General features: G+C 45.8%; 1 protein-coding gene across 2 annotated transcripts in view; it reads right to left on the bottom strand.

Moving 5' to 3' along the window:
* Nucleotides 1-1181: 1181 nt before the first annotated feature.
* LOC117415498 (tyrosine-protein kinase receptor UFO) overlaps nucleotides 1182-21050 on the bottom strand; it is a 30334-nt gene continuing 10465 nt past the window's right edge. Inside the window, exons 5-20 of one of the 2 annotated variants that reach the window (XM_059026620.1) lie at nucleotides 20318-20398; nucleotides 18837-18952; nucleotides 15840-16017; nucleotides 14252-14391; nucleotides 13955-14096; nucleotides 13574-13597; nucleotides 12979-13102; nucleotides 10560-10651; nucleotides 7528-7623; nucleotides 7296-7373; nucleotides 5636-5728; nucleotides 5163-5284; nucleotides 4849-4958; nucleotides 4138-4297; nucleotides 3315-3451; nucleotides 1182-3020 (exon numbers count right to left, since the gene is read on the bottom strand). In XM_059026620.1, coding sequence (XP_058882603.1) covers nucleotides 2540-3020; nucleotides 3315-3451; nucleotides 4138-4297; nucleotides 4849-4958; nucleotides 5163-5284; nucleotides 5636-5728; nucleotides 7296-7373; nucleotides 7528-7623; nucleotides 10560-10651; nucleotides 12979-13102; nucleotides 13574-13597; nucleotides 13955-14096; nucleotides 14252-14391; nucleotides 15840-16017; nucleotides 18837-18952; nucleotides 20318-20398 — 2174 coding nt within the window. In that variant the 3' untranslated portion in view covers nucleotides 1182-2539. The remainder of the gene's footprint in view (nucleotides 3021-3314; nucleotides 3452-4137; nucleotides 4298-4848; nucleotides 4959-5162; nucleotides 5285-5635; nucleotides 5729-7295; nucleotides 7374-7527; nucleotides 7624-10559; nucleotides 10652-12978; nucleotides 13103-13573; nucleotides 13598-13954; nucleotides 14097-14251; nucleotides 14392-15839; nucleotides 16018-18836; nucleotides 18953-20317; nucleotides 20399-21050) is intronic. The other variant, XM_059026621.1, reaches the window with a different exon arrangement.

Raw genomic sequence — 21050 nt, 5'->3', positions numbered from 1 at the left:
GAAGTTTTGTCTGGCTGGAGTTAGGAATGGTAAATAAAAATATAGTGAGAGTGAATGAGAAGTCCCCACAAACATAGGAATGCAAAGGTGTGCGTGTGTGTGTGTGTGTGTGTGTGCGTGTGTGTGAGTGTGCGTGTCTGTGTCTCTGTGTGTGTGTGTGTGCGTGCGTGTGTGTGTGTCAGTGTGTGTGAGTGTGCGTGTCTGTGTCTCTGTGTGTGTGTGTGTGTGTGTGTCAGTGTGTGTGAGTGTGCGTGTCTGTGTGTGTGTGTGTCAGTACTTGTGTATTTGTTTATTTGAGTGTGTTTGGGATAGAAGGTCGGTCAGGTAAAGTAAATGCAAATATTTGTATTTTTCATTTTTTTGAAAAGCTTTATTCAAAAGCATGTATATACAAATTAAAGGTGCACACCCTGAGTGTTACACATGCATGCAGACAAATACACTCACACTCACACACACTGACACAGACACACTGACAAACGCACACACTGACAGACACACACACACACTGATACAAACACACACGCAAATGTTTGCTCTTACAAACACCTTGTCCGTGCTCACACACACACACACACACACACACACACATTTCTGTTCACAATTCATAAAACATACAACCATACGAGACATGAAACTATACAATGTAGATTATTATTATTTTTTTGAAAAGGAAGTATATTCTCTTCTGTGATCAGAGACAAATAACGTACAAAATACAAAAATGCATTAGTTTGCAAAGGCTCTTATAAAAGTTAAGAGGGTACCTCCTTGTTTTAAACTACTGGTTAACTCGAGTCTGAGAAAACTGTCTGCATACCTGTATAACAGCAAAGCTAACTGGGCAACACATTACATGAAGTGTCTCTAATGAAATAGTAGTGACTTAGTAAATACACATGTGTGCTTACACAGCATTATTACAATGTTGCAATGGACTCCGAAAATCTTTTTGCACGATATAATCCGAATCATAACCATTTTCTGATACAATTGTGTACTTGCATGTAGCGTACAAAAACACTTCCACGTGAAGTCCGGTGTAACCCTGCATAATGACACTGTAGTCTATTTACAAAGTAACCACTGTGTAAACACACAGTCATTAGAGACACAATGGAAAGTGCTACCATTACCTTGTGATGTGGCACAAAAGCAGGTAGGTTATACATGTATGTGTGTGTGTGTGTGTGTGTGTGTGTGTGTGCGTGTGTATAGATAGATAGATAGATACACACACACACACACCCTGCTGTTTGAAAGTCTTAGACATGTTGCATTTTTCTCCTCTGATGCATTATGAGCATCAACAATTTACTCAAAGCCTCCACTGGTGTTTTCTTAGAACAACCTTGACTTGCATAAGCAAGGAGTTGAAAAATGCAACATGTCTAAGACTTTCAAACAGCGGTGTATATTATGTAATGTATTGTACATATTTATGATATACATTTATATTAGTGCAAAATATAATTTCAACATTTATACATAAAATAAAAAAAACATTAATCATGTGCTTAATTATTATTATTATTTTTTTGTGATTGTTAAGATCTCGATAGAAAGAACAAAGAAGCTTGCGAGCTTCTTAGACCGAAGTACCGTGTGTCTGGCAGTGATAAAGTGAATAATTCTACGAGGCACAGGTGCAGCTGAACCCAGTTAACTCCTGTCACTGTTGAGCTTGTTATTCCAGCAATAGCTGGTTTAATACCAGCTTAATCAGCCACTTAATCAGTCTCTATAGGTAACAAACTCAGGTGTCTCAAACTCATAGTGAAACCAGGAATGGATCACACTGCTGTGCAACGGGAGTCTTGTTTCAATCCCTGGTACTGGGATACTGTACTGGTTTTACAGTGGGATTGTACTGGGGAGCTGCGAGAGTCTGGGCTGTTTTTTTTATGGATGCACAGATCATTTTCTGTGGGTCTGGAATGATATTGCAAGCGCAGCAGCAGTTTTGCACTGGAATGTACTGCTGTTATACATGAATCCACCTAAATCGAGTTATTGGCTATTCCTAATGACGTCCTCATCGTCTGTGTCGTGGTTGTCGAGGACAGGAGTCTGGTCACTCATGGACTGGTCAGCTGGCCAGTCCCTGAGTGACCAGCATTGAAGTTACTGGTCTACTTATCAGTCCCATATTGTCCATGTCCATCTGTTCTCTCCCAGTGACAGCGGAAGGAAAGCAGTGAAGTTACTGGTCTGGTCAGTCCCAGTTATGTGTTACCAGTTGTCCCAGCGACCTGAGAAAAGTGGTGGCAGTGAAGGCACGGAGAAAGACCTCCAGTCGAAACGTTTGTCACTGAATTTTCTGAGCCACTTTTAGCATTTCAAAGCAGAAAAGTTACTGGTCTAGCGATCCGTCCCAGTGCATATCAATAAATTGTATCCCAGTGATTGTGCTGTGGAAGCGAAGCAGTGAAGCGTCTGGTCTGGCGATCAGTCCCAGTAGATCTATCGATCAGTTTCTCCTGAAAGGATAAAGCAATCCTCTCAAACCCCAGTTCAGGCTCCAAAGCTACCAGCTCAGTCACTGCCATGGGGCTTTGGGTTTGGCTTTGGGAGGTGTGCAAGGGGGTGGCCGGAGACCCGCCTCTGCCTCTTCTTCTCCCTCTCCCTCCTCTCTGCTCTCTCCCAGCCCCAGGCTCTCCCTAGACTCTGCCCTCAGCATCCTGGAGCTCTCCTGCTGGGCAGGGCACAGCACATACCTCCCCGACCTGTGGTGCACATCCACCGAGGTGACCGAGGAGCCCCCCTTGAGCGGGGGGCCCAGGAGGGAGAAGGGGGGCCCCTTGAGGCATTCGGAGGGGTCCTGGCCCCCCACGGCCCCCAACTCTGGGGCCTCGTCCCTCCCCTGGCCCTGGGGCTCCTCCATGTTCACGTACAGGATCTCCTCTCCTTCCTGGAGACTGGGCAGCTCCTCCAGGGCTTTCTCGAGGTCGCAGCGCAGCGTCTCAAACCTGGGTCGCTCCTTGGGGCTCAGCAGCCAGCAGGAGAACATCAGGGCGTAGCTGCAAGAGGAGATTGAGACATCATTAAAAAACGATATGAACATAATTTAGATATTTTATTTAACATCATGTGATCAAAGAAACTACAAAATTATTTTACAAGCCTACCGGAACCCATAATAGTAGTACAGTATTTTACATTGGATGTCACATTTTTCAATTTGTCGGTAATTGTGTAATTCAATATGTTAACGTAACATTATTCAGCAGGTTTTCAGGCTTTATGAAGCAGTAGTGTAATTCTATAGGGAGAATGTTTGTCCGGAGCTGCAGCTGAAGGGAGGGGTGACCTACATGAAGTCCAGACAGTCGGGGGGCTGCTTCAGTCGGTTCCCCTGCCGCAGGTAGTCGTAGATCTCACTGTTCTCAACGCCGGGGTACGGGGTCTGACCCCGCGTAGCAATCTCCCACATCGTCACCCCAAACGACCACTGAGAGAGAGGGGGAGAGTGTGAGAGAGAGGGAGGAGGAGAGAAGGAGGGTGTGAGAGAGAGGGAGGGGGAGAGAGAGGGGGGGTGTGAGAGAGAGGGGAGAGGGGAGGGGAGGGGAGAGACAGAGGGAGGAGAGAGGAGAGGGGGCGATAGAGTGTGTGAGAGAGGGGGAGAGTGTAAGAGAGAGGGAGGGGGAGAGAAGGGGGGTGTGAGAGAGAGGGGAGAGGGGAGAGACAGAGGGAGGAGGAGGAGAGAGGAGAGGGGGCGAGAGAGTGTGAGAGAGGGGGGAGAGTGTGAGGGAAAGTAGAGGGAGATGGAGAAAGAGTTTGAAAGTGATGTGAGAATAGAGGAAACAGAAAGGATAGAGATGGAGGAACGAGAGAGAGATAGAGGAGGGGTGTAAAAGTGATGTGTGAGAACAGATAGAAAACAGAGAAACTAGACACAAAGAGAGACGGATAGTTTGGAAGTGACGTGAGAGAAGACAGAGAGAGAGAGAGAGAGCTGGTGTTTCACAACAAGTGTGCGACACACAGATAGCTGGACAGGCAGGCAGTGTACCCCTCTACACAGCAGACAGAGAGAGAAATAAATAAATAAATAATCTGGGTGTGTTCTTGGTAAAGTCTCGGTTCTGAAGCTCGGGCTGGTTTGACGGGACGTCCCCAGGCCCCGGTCTGACTCACCACGTCGCTCTTGCTCGTATAGACCCGGTCGGCCAGGCTCTCGATGGCAATCCACTTCACCGGCATCTTGGAGATCCGGCCCTGCCGGTAGTAATCCCCGTTGTAGATCTTCTTAGAGAGCCCAAAGTCAGCCACGCACACCGTCATGTTCTCATTCAACCTGCAGGGGGAGGCGCAGAGTCAGACAGGATCGTGCATGTACAGCCTTAGAAAAGTGACCCATAGTAAAAGCACAGCAAAGTGTAATAAAGCACAGAGAGGTCTGGTAAAGCATAGGGAAGCATTGTAAAGCACAGGGAGGTCTGGTAAAGCACAGGGAAGCATTGTAAAGCACAGAGAGGTCTGGTAAAGCATAGGGAAGCATTGTAAAACACAGAGAGGTCTGGTAAAGCATAGGGAAGCATTGTAGAGCACAGAGAGGTCTGGTAAAGCATAGGGAAGCATTGTAAAGCACAGAGAGGTCTGGTAAAGCATAGGGAAGCATTGTAAAGCACAGAGAGGTATGGTAAAGCATATTAAAATAGACAGATCTACACCCTTTGCTAATTATTTTTTTTTCAATCATTACTGTTTTATGATTAAAACGAAACTTCTTTTCTGGTTTGATTATTACCATTCCAGCCATGCTGAAAATGAAAGCGCGTTCAAAAGGGTTGTTATTTTTTTTTCTTAAAGGGTTGCATCATCGGCGTGCGCGTGTGCGTCACTCACATGCAGTTCCGGGCGGCCAGGTCTCGGTGAATGAAGTTCTTGTTGCTGAGATACTCCATCCCTCGAGCGATATCCGTCATGAACCTCACAAGCATCGGCACAGGCAGGTACTGAGGGGGGAGGGGGAGGGGGAGGGGGAGGGTCAGACTGACTGACACACACACACACACACACACACACACACTCTCAAAGGCTTCTTCATACTTCAGATTCTACTAGGGTTGAGAAAGATTTGGTTGCCCTCTACAACCCAGCCCCTATAGCCAGCCCCCTCTGCACCCAGCCACTATACTATAGCCAGTCCCGATACGCACCACAGGGCTGTCTCCGAGCCGGGAGTACAGCAGGTAGCTGTGCAGGTCTCCGTGCTTCATGAAGGGCAGGATCACCACCGGGGAGGGGTACCCCTCACTCTCCACACTCTGCAGACACACGCCTGGGGGGAGATCGGAGTGAACATGGGGAGTGAGGCAGAGAGGAGAGCGAACAGAACACAGTAATGACGTACAGCTGGCACTAGAATTAAAGATTAAAACCCAGTCGGGCTAGAAATTATGACTTGCCTCTTAATAGGAAACACCTATTATATATATATTCTCAAAGTGCTTTACTACACTTTGAGAAGGGGCTGGTTCATTATCTTCTCTGTGCTTTACTACACTGTGCTGTGCTTTTACCAGGGGGATACTAAAGCAGTACACTTTGAGAAGGGTTATTGTAAAGCACAGACATAGACACACACACACACACACACACACTGCTGTACAATATAAAGGGCCTCCCTCACCAATCAGTTTCATGACGTTGGGATGATCAAACTCCTTCATGCAGGCAGCTTCCCGAAGAAAATCCTCCATCTCACTGCGTGTGCAGATAGCTACTGCAGAGAGAGAGAGACAGTGAGATGCTAACATCACACACTCGCTACTGCAGAGAGAGACAGTGAGATGCTAACATCACACACTCGCTACTGCAGAGAGAGACAGTGAGATGCTAACATCACACACTCGCTACTGCAGGGAGAGAGACAGAGAGATGCTAACATCACACACTCACTACTGCAGAGAGAGACAGCGAGATGCTAACATCACACACTCGCTACTGCAGAGAGAGACAGCGAGATGCTAACATCACACACTCTCTACTGCAGGGAGAGAGAGACAGTGAGATGCTAACATCACACACTCACTACTGCAGAGAGAGACAGAGAGATGCTAACATCACACACTCGCTACTGCAGGGAGAGAGACAGAGAGATGCTAACATCACACACTCGCTACTGCAGGGAGAGAGACAGTGAGATGCTAACATCACACACTCGCTAGTGCAGGGAGAGAGACAGTGAGATGCTAACATCACACACTCGCTACTGCAGGGAGAGAGACAGTGAGATGCTAACATCACACACTCGCTACTGCAGGGAGAGAGACAGTGAGATGCTAACATCACACACTCTCTACTGCAGGGAGAGAGACAGAGAGATGCTAACATCACACACTCGCTACTGCAGGGAGAGAGACAGAGAGATGCTAACATCACACACTCACTACTGCAGAGAGAGACAGAGAGATGCTAACATCACACACTCTCTACTGCAGGGAGAGAGAGACAGTGAGATGCTAACATCACACACTCTCTACTGCAGGGAGAGAGACAGAGAGATGCTAACATCACACACTCTCTACTGCAGGGAGAGAGACAGAGAGATGCTAACATCACACACTCGCTACTGCAGGGAGAGAGAGAGAGAGATGCTAACATCACACACTCGCTACTGCAGAGAGAGAGACAGACCGTGAACACGTCACACTAGAGAGGGAAAAGAGAGAGGGAGGGAGGGAGGGATTCTGTTTAATATAGAGAGAGGGAGGGAGGGAGGGAGGGGGTATTGTTTAATTGAGGGAGGGGGGATTCTGTTTAATAGAGGGAGGGAGGGGGATTCTGTTTAATATAGAGGGGGGAAGGGGGTACTGTTTGATATAGAGGGGAAGGGAGGGATTCTGTTTACTGTATTAATATAGAGGGAGGAGGGATACTGTTAGTATTAAGAAAAATTCTTTGTCTGTATATTTGAGTTGGTTATGCCATGTATGTGCTTTGGCAACACAATTATTTTTATTGTCATGCCAATAAAGCCAATTTGAATTGAATTGAATTGACAGAGAGATGCTAACATCACACACTCGCTACTGCAGGGAGAGAGAGACAGTGAGATGCTAACATCACACACTCGCTACTGCAGAGAGAGAGACAGAGAGATGCTAACATCACACACTCGCTACTGCAGGGAGAGACAGTGAGATGCTAACATCACACACTCGCTACTGCAGAGAGAGAGAGACACAGAGAGAGATACAGTGAAAGAGACAGCGAGACACTCTCTGCATGTGCAAAGAGCTCATGCAGAGACACACAGAGACGCTACAGTAGTGCTGGTGCTTCCTCACTTTTCATGGTCTTCACGGCAACTTTGAGGACGTAGTCCTCCTGACTGAGCTGCCCTTGCATCACCGAACCGAACTCCCCTGAGAGAAACAACAAGAACAAGGAACGATGAATACACTCTTAAAACGAGGGAGGGGGAGAGAGGGAGGGAGTGTGCAGTACCTTCTCCCAGTGTCTTTGCTAGGGAGAGATGGAGAGAGGGAGGGAGGGAGGGAGGGAGGGAGCGTGCAATACCTTCTCCTAACGTCTTCCCGAGTGTCAGTCTGTGTCGATCCACCATCACATCCTGCAGCTTCTCTTTGAGTTCGTCACTGATGCCCAGAGTGTTTACTGCAAGACAGGGAGGAGAACACAGTGTTAGTAGGGTGTAAGGTGTAAGGAGGCTTTGTGGTCCAGTGGTTAAAGAAATGGGCTTGTAACCAGGAGGTCCCCGGTTCAAATCCCACCTCAGCCACTGATTCATTGTGTGACCCTGAGCAAGTCACTTCACCTCCTTGTGCTCCGTCTTTCGGGTGAGACGTAGTTGTAAGTGACTCTGCAGCTGATGCATAGTTCACACACCCTAGTCTCTGTAAGTCACCTTGGATAAAGGCGTCTGCTAAACAAACAAATAATAATAGTACTGCATACACTGTGCAGCATTACACAGGGCTGGGCTTTACCACCTCTCTGTGCTTTACAATGCTTCCCTATGCTTTACCACCTCTCTGTGCTTTACAATGCTTCCCTATGCTTTACCAGACCTCTCTGTGCTTTACAATGCTTCCCTATGCTTTACCAGACCTCTCTGTGCTTTACAATGCTTCCCTATGCTTTACCATACCTCTGTGCTTTATGATGCTTCCCTATGCTTTACCAGACCTCTCTGTGCTTTACAATGCTTCCCTATGCTTTACCAGACCTCTCTGTGCTTTACAATGCTTCCCTATGCTTTACCAGACCTCTCTGTGCTTTACAATGCTTCCCTATGCTTTACCACACCTCTCTGTGCTTTACAATGCTTCCCTATGCTTTACCAGACCTCTCTGTGCTTTACCAGACCTCTCTGTGCTTTACAATGCTTCCCTATGCTTTACCAGACCTCTCTGTGCTTTACAATGCGTCCCTATGCTTTACCAGACCTCTCTGTGCTTTACAATGCTTCCCTATGTTTTACCAGACATCTCTGTGCTTTACAATGCTTCCCTATGCTTTACCAGACCTCTCTGTGCTTTACCAGACCTCTCTGTGCTTTACAATGCTTCCCTGTGCTTTACCAGACCTCTCTGTGCTTTACAATGCTTCCCTATGCTTTACCAGACCTCTCTGTGCTTTACAATGCTTCCCTATGCTTTACCAGACCTCTCTGTGCTTTACCATGCTTTCACTGTGCTGTGCTGTTACTATGGGAGACTGTTATAAGAGAACGCAGGACTAGGTATCTCCACGCATATCTGTCTGTGTTCAACACAGACAGGTCGGAATGCTTCACAGGTGATGATGTCATTCATGACCTCAGATTAAAGGAACACACAAAACACAAATCATGTTCTAACACGCGCTGCAGATCCCACACAGGGCTGGCTGCTACTTTTATTTTTAAAAGCAAATTCAGACAAAAGTCCAGGGAATTCTATTGCAAAAAGATGATCCATTTCCTAGTTTTGAAAGCTGATTGGAAGTGATTTTTCCTCTCGTCCGGGGAGCTGGAAAGCTTACAAAAACTAAGATAAAAAGCTAGTTGGTAAAAAAAAAATGAACAATTAAAACAAAAAAGAAATTAAATTGGTCTCTATGGCCTGTGTGTTTGGAGCAGTTGAACGGTCTCTATGGCCTGTGTGTTTGGAGCAGTTGAACGGTCTGTGTCGCCTGTGTGTTTGGATCTGCACCAGCATTGCTGAGACTGAAACCCTCTTGTTTTCTGTTTCCCTCCAGCTGAGTGACATCAGCAGGAACGCAGACATCTCTTAATCTGAGTCGAATTTTCCACGGCGCGGCGGCCAAGAGTTTCAAACAAAAACAAGTGAGGGGGACAGGGAGGGGAGGGAGAGAGGGGGGAGGAGGAGAGGGAGAAAACCCTCACCTTTTACAATTCTGTGAACTGACATTTATTTAATACCAGCTGACAAATACTTGTCTAAGGTATCAGTACACCCCAACTTCGAAGCGCCACACACAGTACTGTCCCTCAGCATTTGAACGAGCAACGAAACTGAGCATAGAAGTATAGACTGCATCCTCCATAGCCAGGCTCTAGAGGGCGCAGTACTGCACGATAGCCACTAGAGGGAGGCAGTAACGCATGGTCGTCTCTGGAGGGACTTCATGTCATGTTTTTCCAGCTGTGGGCGTTAATTGTGGAACAGCGGTCCCTGGGTGTGTGTGTGTGTGTGTTTATAAAGACCAATCTGACATCGTGCCTGACTCACTACAATGTACACGGGGAGTTTTAAAAAATAAATAAACTTTGTAATATTAAAAAAAAAAAAAAAAAAAAAAAAAAAAACTTGTTTGGACGATCCACCAAGCTAATACTTGAAGCAAAAATGGAAGCTGCTGTAAGTCGAAACAAGGAAGAGGGATAGCATTTTTTTAAGACTCGGTGCCTTTTATTTTCCAAACTAACCCTTGCATAAAACTGTAAACAATGCAGTCTGCCGACAGCGTCTCTGTCTAGTTGCTTGTAATTAACATGCAGGATCGTTGCAGCACGTCTGAGAGGCCGCGCGGCTGAGCTGCCAGAGTCTTTGTGACGCGAGGGGTCGCCGTGGCAACGCGCGTCTCAACGCAGGGTGAATGCACAGTGTCCCTCTGTGTGCGTTGTGCTGGTTTGGTTCCGAGCTAAACTTAAGTAGCTCTTATCAAGCCTTTAAATATATATATAAAAAATGGGTACATGCTGTGTCGCTGACAGTACAAAACCGCAGTAGTCCCCCCCACCCCCACTTTAAATGTTTTACAAAAAGTTGAGAAAATATGGTAGCGCTTTACATTGCGCCTCTAATGACTGTGTGTTTACATAGTGTTTATTATAGACGTGTGCTTCCACAGCTCTACAGTGTCATTATGCAGGGTTACACCGGACTTCACGTGGAAGTGTTTTTGCACGCTATATGCAAGTACACAATTGAAAAGGGTTAGGTTTTGTGTTAGGGTTATATCCTGCAATAAAAATGTACTTCTGCAAAAAGATGTACTGCGACTCCCATAGTGAAAGCACGGAGAAGCAGAACAGGAAGGCACGGCGTTTTCACAGCGTTGTTGCGTGCTCTGTCAGCGGTACTCACGCGTGGCCTCTGTGGTTCTGCGGCTGTAGGATCGCCGCGCTCGGTAGCGCACCACCAGCTCTCCTCTCTCCATCATCGGCTCGAACGCTTCCCTGCGAACAAACGCAGGAGACAGGGAGTCAGGAGACGCTCCCGGTGCAGCGCAGGTGCATTCATGGAGGCACACTGAGACGCTTGTGTGTTACAATGGAACATATTCAATGCAGTTCATTTTATTTCATTTCAATTCAGATCACTTATATGCAGTTCAGTTCAGTTCAATGCAAATCACTTGTATGTAATTCAATTCAATTCAATGCAAATCACTTGTATGTAATTCAGTTCAGTTCAATGCAAACCACTTGTATGTAATTCAGTTCAGTTCAATGCAAACCACTTGTATGTAATTCAGTTCAATTCAATGCAAATGACTTGTATGCAATTCAATTCAATTCAATGCAAGTCACTTATCTGCAATTCAATTGCATTGTATCATCTTCAGTGAAATCCCTGCTTGTTTTCTAGATGAAGATATGTTCACTCTTTGAACCCGTGCTCTGTGTGTGTGCCTCTCATGTCATTCATTCCTGGGGAGCTTCCTCAATGTCGACAGCATCTTTTCCACGGTCAGTTTGACGTTTTAGACTGTGGGGATTGGGTTGTGTTTGCTTCTGCTGCTCCAGTTGATTCTATTTAAAATGTGTTTTTTATTTTATTCGGAACTTGTGTGTGTGTGTTTTTTGTTTTTTTAATATACCTCTCTGTGTTTTACAATGCTTCCCTATGCTTTAGCAGACCTCTCTGTGCTTTACAATGCTTCCCTATGCTTTACCAGACCTCTCTGTGCTTTACAATGCTTCCCTATGCTTTACCAGACCTCTCTGTGCTTTACAATGCTTCCCTATGCTTTACCAGACCTCTCTCTGCTTTACAATGCTTCCCTATGCTTTACCAGACCTCTCTGTGCTTTACAATGCTTCCCTATGCTTTACCAGACCTCTGTGCTTTACAATGCTTCCCTATGCTTTACCAGACCTCTCTGTGCTTTACCAGACCGCTCTGTGCTTTACAATGCTTCCCTATGCTTTACCAGACCTCTCTGTGCTTTACAATGCTTCCCTGTGCTTTACCAGACCTCTGTGCTTTACAATGCTTCCCTGTGCTTTACCAGACCTCTCTGTGCTTTACAATGCTTCCCTATGCTTTACCAGACCTCTCTGTGCTTTACAATGCTTCCCTATGCTTTGCCAGACCTCTCTGTGCTTTACAATGCTTCCCTGTGCTTTAGCAGACCTCTCTGTGCTTTACAATGCTTCCCCATGCTTTACCAGACCTCTCTGTGCTTTACAATGCTTCCCCATGCTTTACCAGACCTCTCTGTGCTTTACAGTGCTTCCCTATGCTTTACCAGACCTCTCTGTGCTTTACAATGCTTCCCTATGCTTTACCAGACCTCTCTGTGCTTTACAATGCTTCCCTATGCTTTACCACACCTCTCTGTGCTTTACAATGCTTTCCTATGCTTTACCAGACCTCTCTGTGCTTTACAATGCTTGCCTATGCTTTACCAGACCTATCTGCTTTACAATGCTTCCCTATGCTTTACCAGACCTCTCTGTGCTTTACAATGCTTCCCTATGCTTTACCAGACCTCTCTGTGCTTTACAATGCTTCCCTATGCTTTACCAGACCTCTATGTGCTTTACAATGCTTCCCTGTGCTTTACCAGACCTCTCTGTGCTTTACAATGCTTCCCTATGCTTTACCAGACCTCTCTGTGCTTTACAATGCTTCCCTATGCTTTACCAGACCTATCTGTGCTTTACAATGCTTCCCTATGCTTTACCAGACCTCTCTGTGCTTTACAATGCTTCCCTATGCTTTACCAGACCTCTCTGTGCTTTACAATGCTTCCCTATGCTTTACCAGACCTCTCTGTGCTTTACAATGCTTCCCTATGCTTTACCAGACCTATCTGTGCTTTACAATGCTTCCCTATGCTTTACCACACCTCTCTGTGCTTTACAATGCTTTCCTATGCTTTACCAGACCTCTCTGTGCTTTACAATGCTTGCCTATGCTTTACCAGACCTATCTGCTTTACAATGCTTCCCTATGCTTTACCAGACCTCTCTGTGCTTTACAATGCTTCCCTATGCTTTACCAGACCTCTCTGTGCTTTACAATGCTTCCCTATGCTTTACCAGACCTCTCCGTGCTATACAATGCTTCCCTATGCTTTACCAGACCTCTCTGTGCTTTACAATGCTTCCCTATGCTTTACCAGACCTCTGTATGCTTTACAATGCTTCCCTATGCTTTACCATGCTTGCACTGTGCTGTATCACACTGTGCTGTATCACACTGTGCTGTATCACACTGTGCTGTGCCGTTACTGTGTTTAATGGTTACGAGGGGCGCAGGGTTTTTTAGGACTCACCCGTATTGCGTCTCTTTCTTGCGGAGTCGTGCGACGTACACGCCGACCATGACCGCGCAGGCAATCGCCACGGCAACAGCCATGGCAACGTACCACCAGTGCCAGGAAAACACAGCTGGTGACACTGGAGAGTGAGAGAGGGTGAGACAGAGAGTGAGATAGAGAGGAGAAAAGAAAGAAAGAAAAGGGATATATATATAGAGAGAGAGAGAGCTGTACATTAATATATCCCTATTGAAATGAATGGAGTGGTCCAGTCCTCTACAATCCCTATTGAAATGAATGGAGTGGTTCAGTCCTCTACGATCCCTATTGAAATGAATGGAGTGATCCAGGCCTCTGCAAGTATTAAAATCAGTGGAAGTCGTGTGGTTTTTCTTTTCAATGTTTGTACGTTGATTTCACACACACACACACACACACACACACACGTCACTCAACTAAGTAGTGACTTGGTAATACTTTTTGGTGAGGAGCCATGATCTGTCTATCGATGGAAAGACAGGGGGAGGGAGATAGGGAGAGGGAGAGACAGAGGGAGGTTTGTCTCTTCTCTACAAACAGTCCACAAACTCTAACCCCCGGTTCTTCTTACCTCCAGATTGCAGGCCTCCCATCTCTGTGTGAACAAGGAAAAAAGACAAAACAGCTGTCAGTGATTTCATTGAGATATCAGTGATTTCATTGAGATATCAGTGATTTCATTGAGATACAAGCTGTGTGTCTAGCATGTTAAACATGAGGCTCCTGCTCTCGTGTGCTGTGCAGTCGTGAAACACGAAGGCTTTTTCCTTCCATTAGTTCTACATCTATCGTTTTTGTCTCCTTATGCTTTACCATGCTGTCACTGTGCTGTGCTTTTACTATGGGAAACGTTTCTCAGGGTTCGTTTGGTTTTTTTGGCCAGCTCTGGGTTACAGTAAAGCAGCGTGTTTTGTTCAGTTTTGTTGCAGTCTCGGAAATAGCAGGCCCTCACCTGGCTGGAAGGAGGAGAGGCTGAGGGGGAGACTCCAGGGCCCCTGCCCCGCCCCGGTGTACGCGCACACCCGCACAGAGAGGTTGCTCCCGGGAAGGGAGAGGTTGAAGGTCATCTCTGTGGCGTTACCTGTGTCTATCAACTGCAGCCAGAGAAAGAGAGAGAGAGAGGTGAGTGAGAGTGAGAGGGACAGGGGAGGGGGAGAGGGACAGGGGCCAGGGGGAGAGGGACGGGGACAGGGGCAGAGGGAGAGGGACAGGGGCAGGGGGAGAGGGTCTCTCACAGTCAGTAGCTCACCTCTCCTGATTCCTGGCTCCGATAGGCCAGCCGGTATCCTCTCAGAACCCCGTTCAGCCGACCCGCTGGCTCCTCCCACTTCACTAGAGCGAGGCTGCCGTTGTACTCTGCGCTGACATTAGCGGGAGCGAGACTCGGCACTGAAACAATAATAACAATAATAATAATAATAATAATAATAATAATAATAATGGCAGAGGAGTAGAAGGATGGGCCAGGCTTTTCAGTGAAGGCTCAGCTGAGATTATTTCATTACCGAGCTGATGTCCCGATGTATATTTTTCTCTTGCACATGAATCTTTGTAAGTTTCACAACCAGATTGAGGCACAGATTTCCGTCAGTCGGGATTCTAAAGCTGAGGGAACACGAAGCCACTTTGCAGCTTGGAACTTCAGGAGGCAGGGCTTCAGGCCGCTGCACAGCAGGCCAGACCAGTGGAGACTTGGGCTTTTGCCTCAAACTAGGTCTCCCGGGTTTCAAACCGCTGTTCCTGAAAAAGTGGCTTTCTGCTCAACTCAGCTTAACGACACGCTCGTAAACGTTCTGGAATGTTCTGACATCTGGTGTTTTCATTGGCCGAGAGTGGCTTTATGATTTAATAATATGTGATATAATAATAATCATCATCATCATCATAATCATAGGCACGAACCCCTCCCCTCTCCCCTCTCCCCTCAGTCACTCTATTTCCTGCCCCTGCCTTGGATCTCCAGCTAGCGATGATGATGATGTCAGGAATTCGTTTTGGGGCTTCAATTGTTTCCACATGTGTCTGATAGATCCAACCCAACCCCCCCCCCCCCCCCCTCCTCCTCTCCACTCCCACGTTTTCTCCACTCAAGAACCCCCCACCCCTCCTCCTGACTGTTCCAACAGTGAGAGAGAAGGAGAGAGATCAAAGAAGGAATGGAGAGACGGAACAGTTGGAATAGTGGACGAGAAGAGAAAGAGAGAGAGAGAAAGAAAGAAGAGTGAGGGATGAGAGGGAGAAAGAGAGCAGGAGAGGGAGAGAACGAGAGAGGGAGAAAGAGAGAGAGAGAGGCGGTAACATAAATCTTAAAAGTTCAGCAGACCAGCGTTTCCTGTCCAAGACAAGCAGCGAATGGCTGCGTCTCGTTTAAATCTGAATACACCGCCGTTGGCTGGGAGAGCTTTTCCCAACACCCACACCTTTGGAAAAAGCTTGGGAACTCTGGCTGGAATCCGGGGATGCATTTGTGGTTTTTAAATTCCCACTCCATTCCTGCTCCCACAGAGATCTCATGTATTTATTTACTTAGAGAGGGGGCTGGGGGACTGAAAGACTGTGACTGTGTTTTATTTATTTAATTTGTTTCGTTTTGTTTTGTGTACACCGCTGTTCAAATCTGAAGGTTATGTTGAAACACGCCGAGGTAAAGTTCGACATCCCGCTAGAGTGTACAATTCTCAGTGCATTTTACTCGAGGTCGTCATTAACGCATTTTTTTTGTCAAAGTAAAAAAAAAAAAAAAAAAAAAAAAAAACATAATTTGACTTTCTAAAACAAATTACAGTTCATAAACCATTTTAGACGAACCGCAGAGCTGAACGCATTTAAAGACGCACCTCCTTCCAGCGTTGCCATGGTCACCCAGTCTGTCCAATCAGAAACCCCCTCGCTGCTGCGGCAGCGCAGACGGACGCGGTATTCTGTGAATGGAGCCAGGCCCGGGATCACGTGACGCAGGGGCGGGGCCTTGACGTTCTGATTGTAGATCACGTGGCCTCCGCTGAACTCGGAGACCTGTGGCAATAGAAAAAAAAGTGTAGAGGGGGCGAGTCAGCGTTTTAACAGAGCGCCCATTAGCCCTCATCTCCCAGCAAAGGAGAAGTTGAGTTACATCTGCTTTATCCAGGGCTGCGAGTCACGTCTTCTATAGGTGGAAATCCCAATCGACTTGAATTTCCTTCATCTAAAAGTGGGGAGATTGTTGGGGGGGGGGGGCAGGTTAATGGTTACACCCTGGTGTACAGAGGTCTATGAAATAAACTACAAGAAAAACACATTCATTTAGATAACTGTAATATCTCAGGCATGTCCTTCAGATACCAGAGCTGGAAATAAGACTCCTATTGCACAGCAGTGTCACCCAGTCCAGGTTTTACTACCAGCTTGATCAGCCCCCAGTGTGTGTGGATAACAAGCTCAGGTGTGTCTTAATATTAAACTCCTAGTGAAACCAGGACTGGATCACACTGCTGTGCAACAGGAGTCTTATCCCCATCCCTGAGATACCTTGAATAAAAAAAAAACAGCAGTTACATTTTAAAAAAGACTGGGACAATCTCTTGAAAAATAAAGTCCTCTAAAACATGATGAATCTGTCCTTTTTAAAAAAAACAAAACTTCGGACAGACTTTTCGACGCAGAAGCGTTTCTCAATGTCTTTGGTCAAGAGTGGCCGTCTGGAGTTACTAGCAGGTCATAAGAATGCACTAGCAAGCATATCTTCAGAGAGAACACAAAAATCCCCCATCGAACTGAAACCGCATGGCTGCTGATTTTAATTCCCAGCAGTGGTGCTGTTGAAGCAAAAACAAAGAGAAAATCTGTCTCTGTGACCTGTGTGCCATTCTGTCCTATAGCTCCTGGGGTCCCTGTGATCCCAATAACATTGAGAGCGAGAGAGAGAGAGAGAGAGCAAGAGCAAGAGCAAGAGCAAGAGCAAGAGCAAGAGAGTCCTGCACTTTGCTGGCTTTTGATGATGGAACAAATATATATTATAAAGACATTTCAGAGGGCTGGATCGCATCAATATCAGGGTCTTGTGCTGTATATTATAAAGACATTTCAGAGGGCTGGATCACATCAATATCAGGGTCTAGTGCTGTATATTATAAAGACATTTCAGAGGGCTGGATCGCATCAATATCAGGGTCTAGTGCTGTATATTATAAAGACATTTCAGAGGGCTGGATTGCATCAATATTAGGGTCTAGTGCTGTATATTATAAAGACATTTCAGAGGGCTGGATTGCATCAATATTAGGGTCTAGTGCTGTATATTATAAAGACATTTCAGAGGGCTGGATCGCATCAATATCAGGGTCTAGTGCTGTATATTATGAAGACATTTCAGAGGGCTGGATCTCATCAATATCAGGGTCTAGTGCTGTATATTATAAAGACATTTCAGAGGGCTGGATTGCATCAATATCAGGGTCTAGTGCTGTATATTATAAAGACATTTCAGAGGGCTGGATTGCATCAATATTAGGGTCTAGTGCTGTATATTATAAAGACATTTCAGAGGGCTGGATATATATATATATATATATATATATATATCTCCTTATAAAAATGTATTATGGTATTTTTGCAGTTTTCCCCCCATGATTATATGATGCGTTTGCCAGTTTATACTGATGTATCATGCTTGCCGATGCTGTACCATGCTTTCACTGTGCTGTATTACACTCTGCTGCGCTGTTACTGTGGGAGACTTGTATAAGGTGAGAGGCGACTGCAGCATGCCTGAAAGAACCACAGTGACTCATGACCTTCTGGAAACAAACATGTCTCAAAACACTGACCAGACTCACAAAACAATCGTTTTGTTTTTCATAAGAAACCAAACTCAGAGAGTGAGAGAGAGAGAGAGAGAGAGAGAGAGAGAGAGAGAGAGAGAGAGAGAGAGAGAACTGTGATGTTTGATGAATGAGATCATGATGCATGAAGGGCTGGGTACTCAGTACCAAAGGGATTGCTCATTTCCGAGGTAAAACAGTTAAAAAAAACTGTAACAATCTGTAATTCAAATCCCTTGTAAAAGTTCACAGTAAAGCACAGTGAAAGCCTGGTAAAGCACTGTAAAGCACAGAGAGGTATGGTAAAGCATAGGGAAGCATTGTAAAGCACAGAGAGGTCTGGTAAAGCATAGGGAAGCATTGTAAAGCACAGAGAGGTGTGGTAAAGCATAGGGAAGCATTGTAAAGCACAGAGAGGTCTGGTACAGCATAGGGAAGCATTGTAAATCACAGAGAGGTGTGGTAAAGCATAGGGAAGCATTGTAAAGCACAGAGAGGTCTGGTAAAGCATAGGGAAGCATTGTAAAGCACAGAGAGGTCTGGTAAAGCATAGGGAAGCATTGTAAAGCACAGAGAGGTGTGGTAAAGCATAGGGAAGCATTGTAAAGCACAGAGAGGTCTGGTAAAGCACAGGGAAGCATTGTAAAGCACAGAGAGGTCTGGTAAAGCATAGGGAAGCATTGTAAAGCACAGTGAAACACGATTGCTGGTCACTGGAGCACTTAGGGAGAAAACCAGAGAGAGAGAGAAATAGAAACCGAGAAAGAGAGAAGTGAAAGAGCTGAGGTAGCAGATGGGAGCCAGGGTCCAGTGAGATGAGCTGACCACTGCATTGCTGAATGAAACCACTGAGTCATAGCACAGCACCCGACTCCACACTCACACTGACATTGAAGGGAGACACACACACACACACACACACTAACACCCACACACTTACACAATCAGACACACACAAACACATTCAGACTCACACTGACACACACACACACACTGACACACACACAGACAGACAGAGTCTTATTTCCATCCTACCTCCATGGAGTACACAGTTATGGGGTACACCCCCCCGAACCCGGGCTCCCATGAGATCTCCAGCGACCTGTTGGTTCTTGAGTACAGCTTGAGTTTCTGAGGCTTGTCTGGGATAACTTCCGCATGTAAAAAATAAGAATTATTAAAATAAAAAAACACACGCAACTTTCAGGAAATCACTTTTTAGTTGTTGTTACTCTTATAATAATTACTACAGTAATTTACTATAGTTTAGCTACCTCTCTGTGCTTTACAATGCTTGCCTATGCTTTACCAGACCTCTCTGTGCTTTACAATGCTTCCCTATGCTTTACCAGACCTCTCTGTGCTTTACAATGCTTCCCTATGCTTTACCAGACCTCTCTGTGCTTTACAATGCTTCCCTATGCTTTACCAGACCTCTCTGTGCTTTACAATGCTTCCCTATGCTTTACCAGACCTCTCTGTGCTTTGCAATGCTTCCCTATGCTTTACCAGACCTCTCTGTGCTTTACAATGCTTCCCTATGCTTTACCAGACCTCTCTGTGCTTTACAATGCTTCCCTATGCTTTACCATACCTATCTGTGCTTTACAATGCTTCCCTATGCTTTACCAGACCTCTATGTGCTTTACAATGCTTCCCTATGCTTTACCAGACCTCTCTGTGCTTTACAATGCTTCCCTATGCTTTACCAGACCTCTCTGTGCTTTACAATGCTTCCCTGTGCTTTACCAGACCTCTCTGTGCTTTACAATGCTTCCCTGTGCTTTACCAGACCTCTCTGTGCTTTACAATGCTTCCCTATGCTTTACCACACCTCTCTGTGCTTTACAATGCTTGCCTATGCTTTACCAGACCTCTCTGTGCTTTACAATGCTTGCCTATGCTTTACCAGACCTCTCTGTGCTTTACAATGCTTCCCTATGCTTTACCAGACCTCTCTGTGCTTAACAATGCTTCACTATGCTTTACCAGACCTCTCTGTGCTTTACAATGCTTCCCTATGCTTTACCAGACCTCTCTGTGCTTTACAATGCTTCCCTATGCTTTACCACACCTCTCTGTGCTTTACAATGCTTCCCTATGCTTTACCAGACCTCTCTGTGCTTTACAATGCTTCCCTGTGCTTTACCAGACCTCTCTGTGCTTTACAATGCTTCCCTATGCTTTACCAGACCTCTCTGTGCTTTACAATGCTTCCCTATGCTTTACCAGACCTCTCTGTGCTTTACAATGCTTCCCTGTGCTTTACCATACCTCTCTGTGCTTTACAATGCTTCCCTGTGCTTTACCAGACCTCTCTGTGCTTTACAATGCTTCCCTATGCTTTACCAGACCTCTCTGTGCTTTACAATGCTTTCACTGTGCTTTATTACACTTTGCTTTGCTTTTTATTATGTGAAACTTTTATATGGGTGAAGTTGCCTTTACTTCCCACCTCGCCCCCTGAATTTTGGGGAGCCCCTAGCTTGGCACAGTATGAAGTTTAGGGACCCTACCTGTGACTGTGCCCGTCGTGGACGTGGCCACCCCTTTCTTGTTGTGAGCTTCACATGAGAACGAGCTGCTGCTGTTGAGCCCTGCAAGACAGACACACAGACACACAGACACAGACACACAGACACACAGACAGACACAGACACACAGACAGACACACAGACACACAGACACAGACAGACAGACAGACAGACAGACAGACAGACAGACACACAGACACACAGACAGACACACAGACAGACAGAGAGGAAGAAAGGGAGTTAGTCACTCAATAACAAAGTAATCTTGAGTTCAGGTCAGGAATCCTGTTCACAAAACCCCAAGGACTGTCTTAAGGAATTTTAATTCACATTTCTGTTGAAGACACTGAGAAAGACTTTGAATGTATCTTTTAAGTATCTCTGAATAGGACACAGAATACACAGGTCACAGACGCTGCAGAATCTCCTTTAACTGAACGAGTGCTGTTACGGTTTCATGTTGGAGTTTTTGGTTTTTTTTGTTTTTTTTCAAGACGACTCACGCCTTTTTGTTCCTGAAGTTTGCAATTGAAAGCAGATGGCTTCAGGAAGCGGGCTCGGTGTCGTGCTGACGAAGGGAACAGGATGTTTTTTATTTTAGTTTTTGTGGGTTTTTAAAAAAATAAAGCTGAGCAACAAATCTTGGTTCTGCTTTTTTGAAATCCTTATTCATAAGTTTTATTTTATGATTTATTTAAACGACGCTAAAGGGGTT

Source organism: Acipenser ruthenus, chromosome 7 (genome assembly GCF_902713425.1).
Source record: "Acipenser ruthenus chromosome 7, fAciRut3.2 maternal haplotype, whole genome shotgun sequence".
In the NCBI taxonomy this organism is placed as follows: Eukaryota; Metazoa; Chordata; class Actinopteri; order Acipenseriformes; family Acipenseridae; genus Acipenser; species Acipenser ruthenus.
The sequence above is the reverse complement of the archived record's forward strand: the minus strand, read 5'-3'. Positions and strand labels throughout refer to the sequence as shown.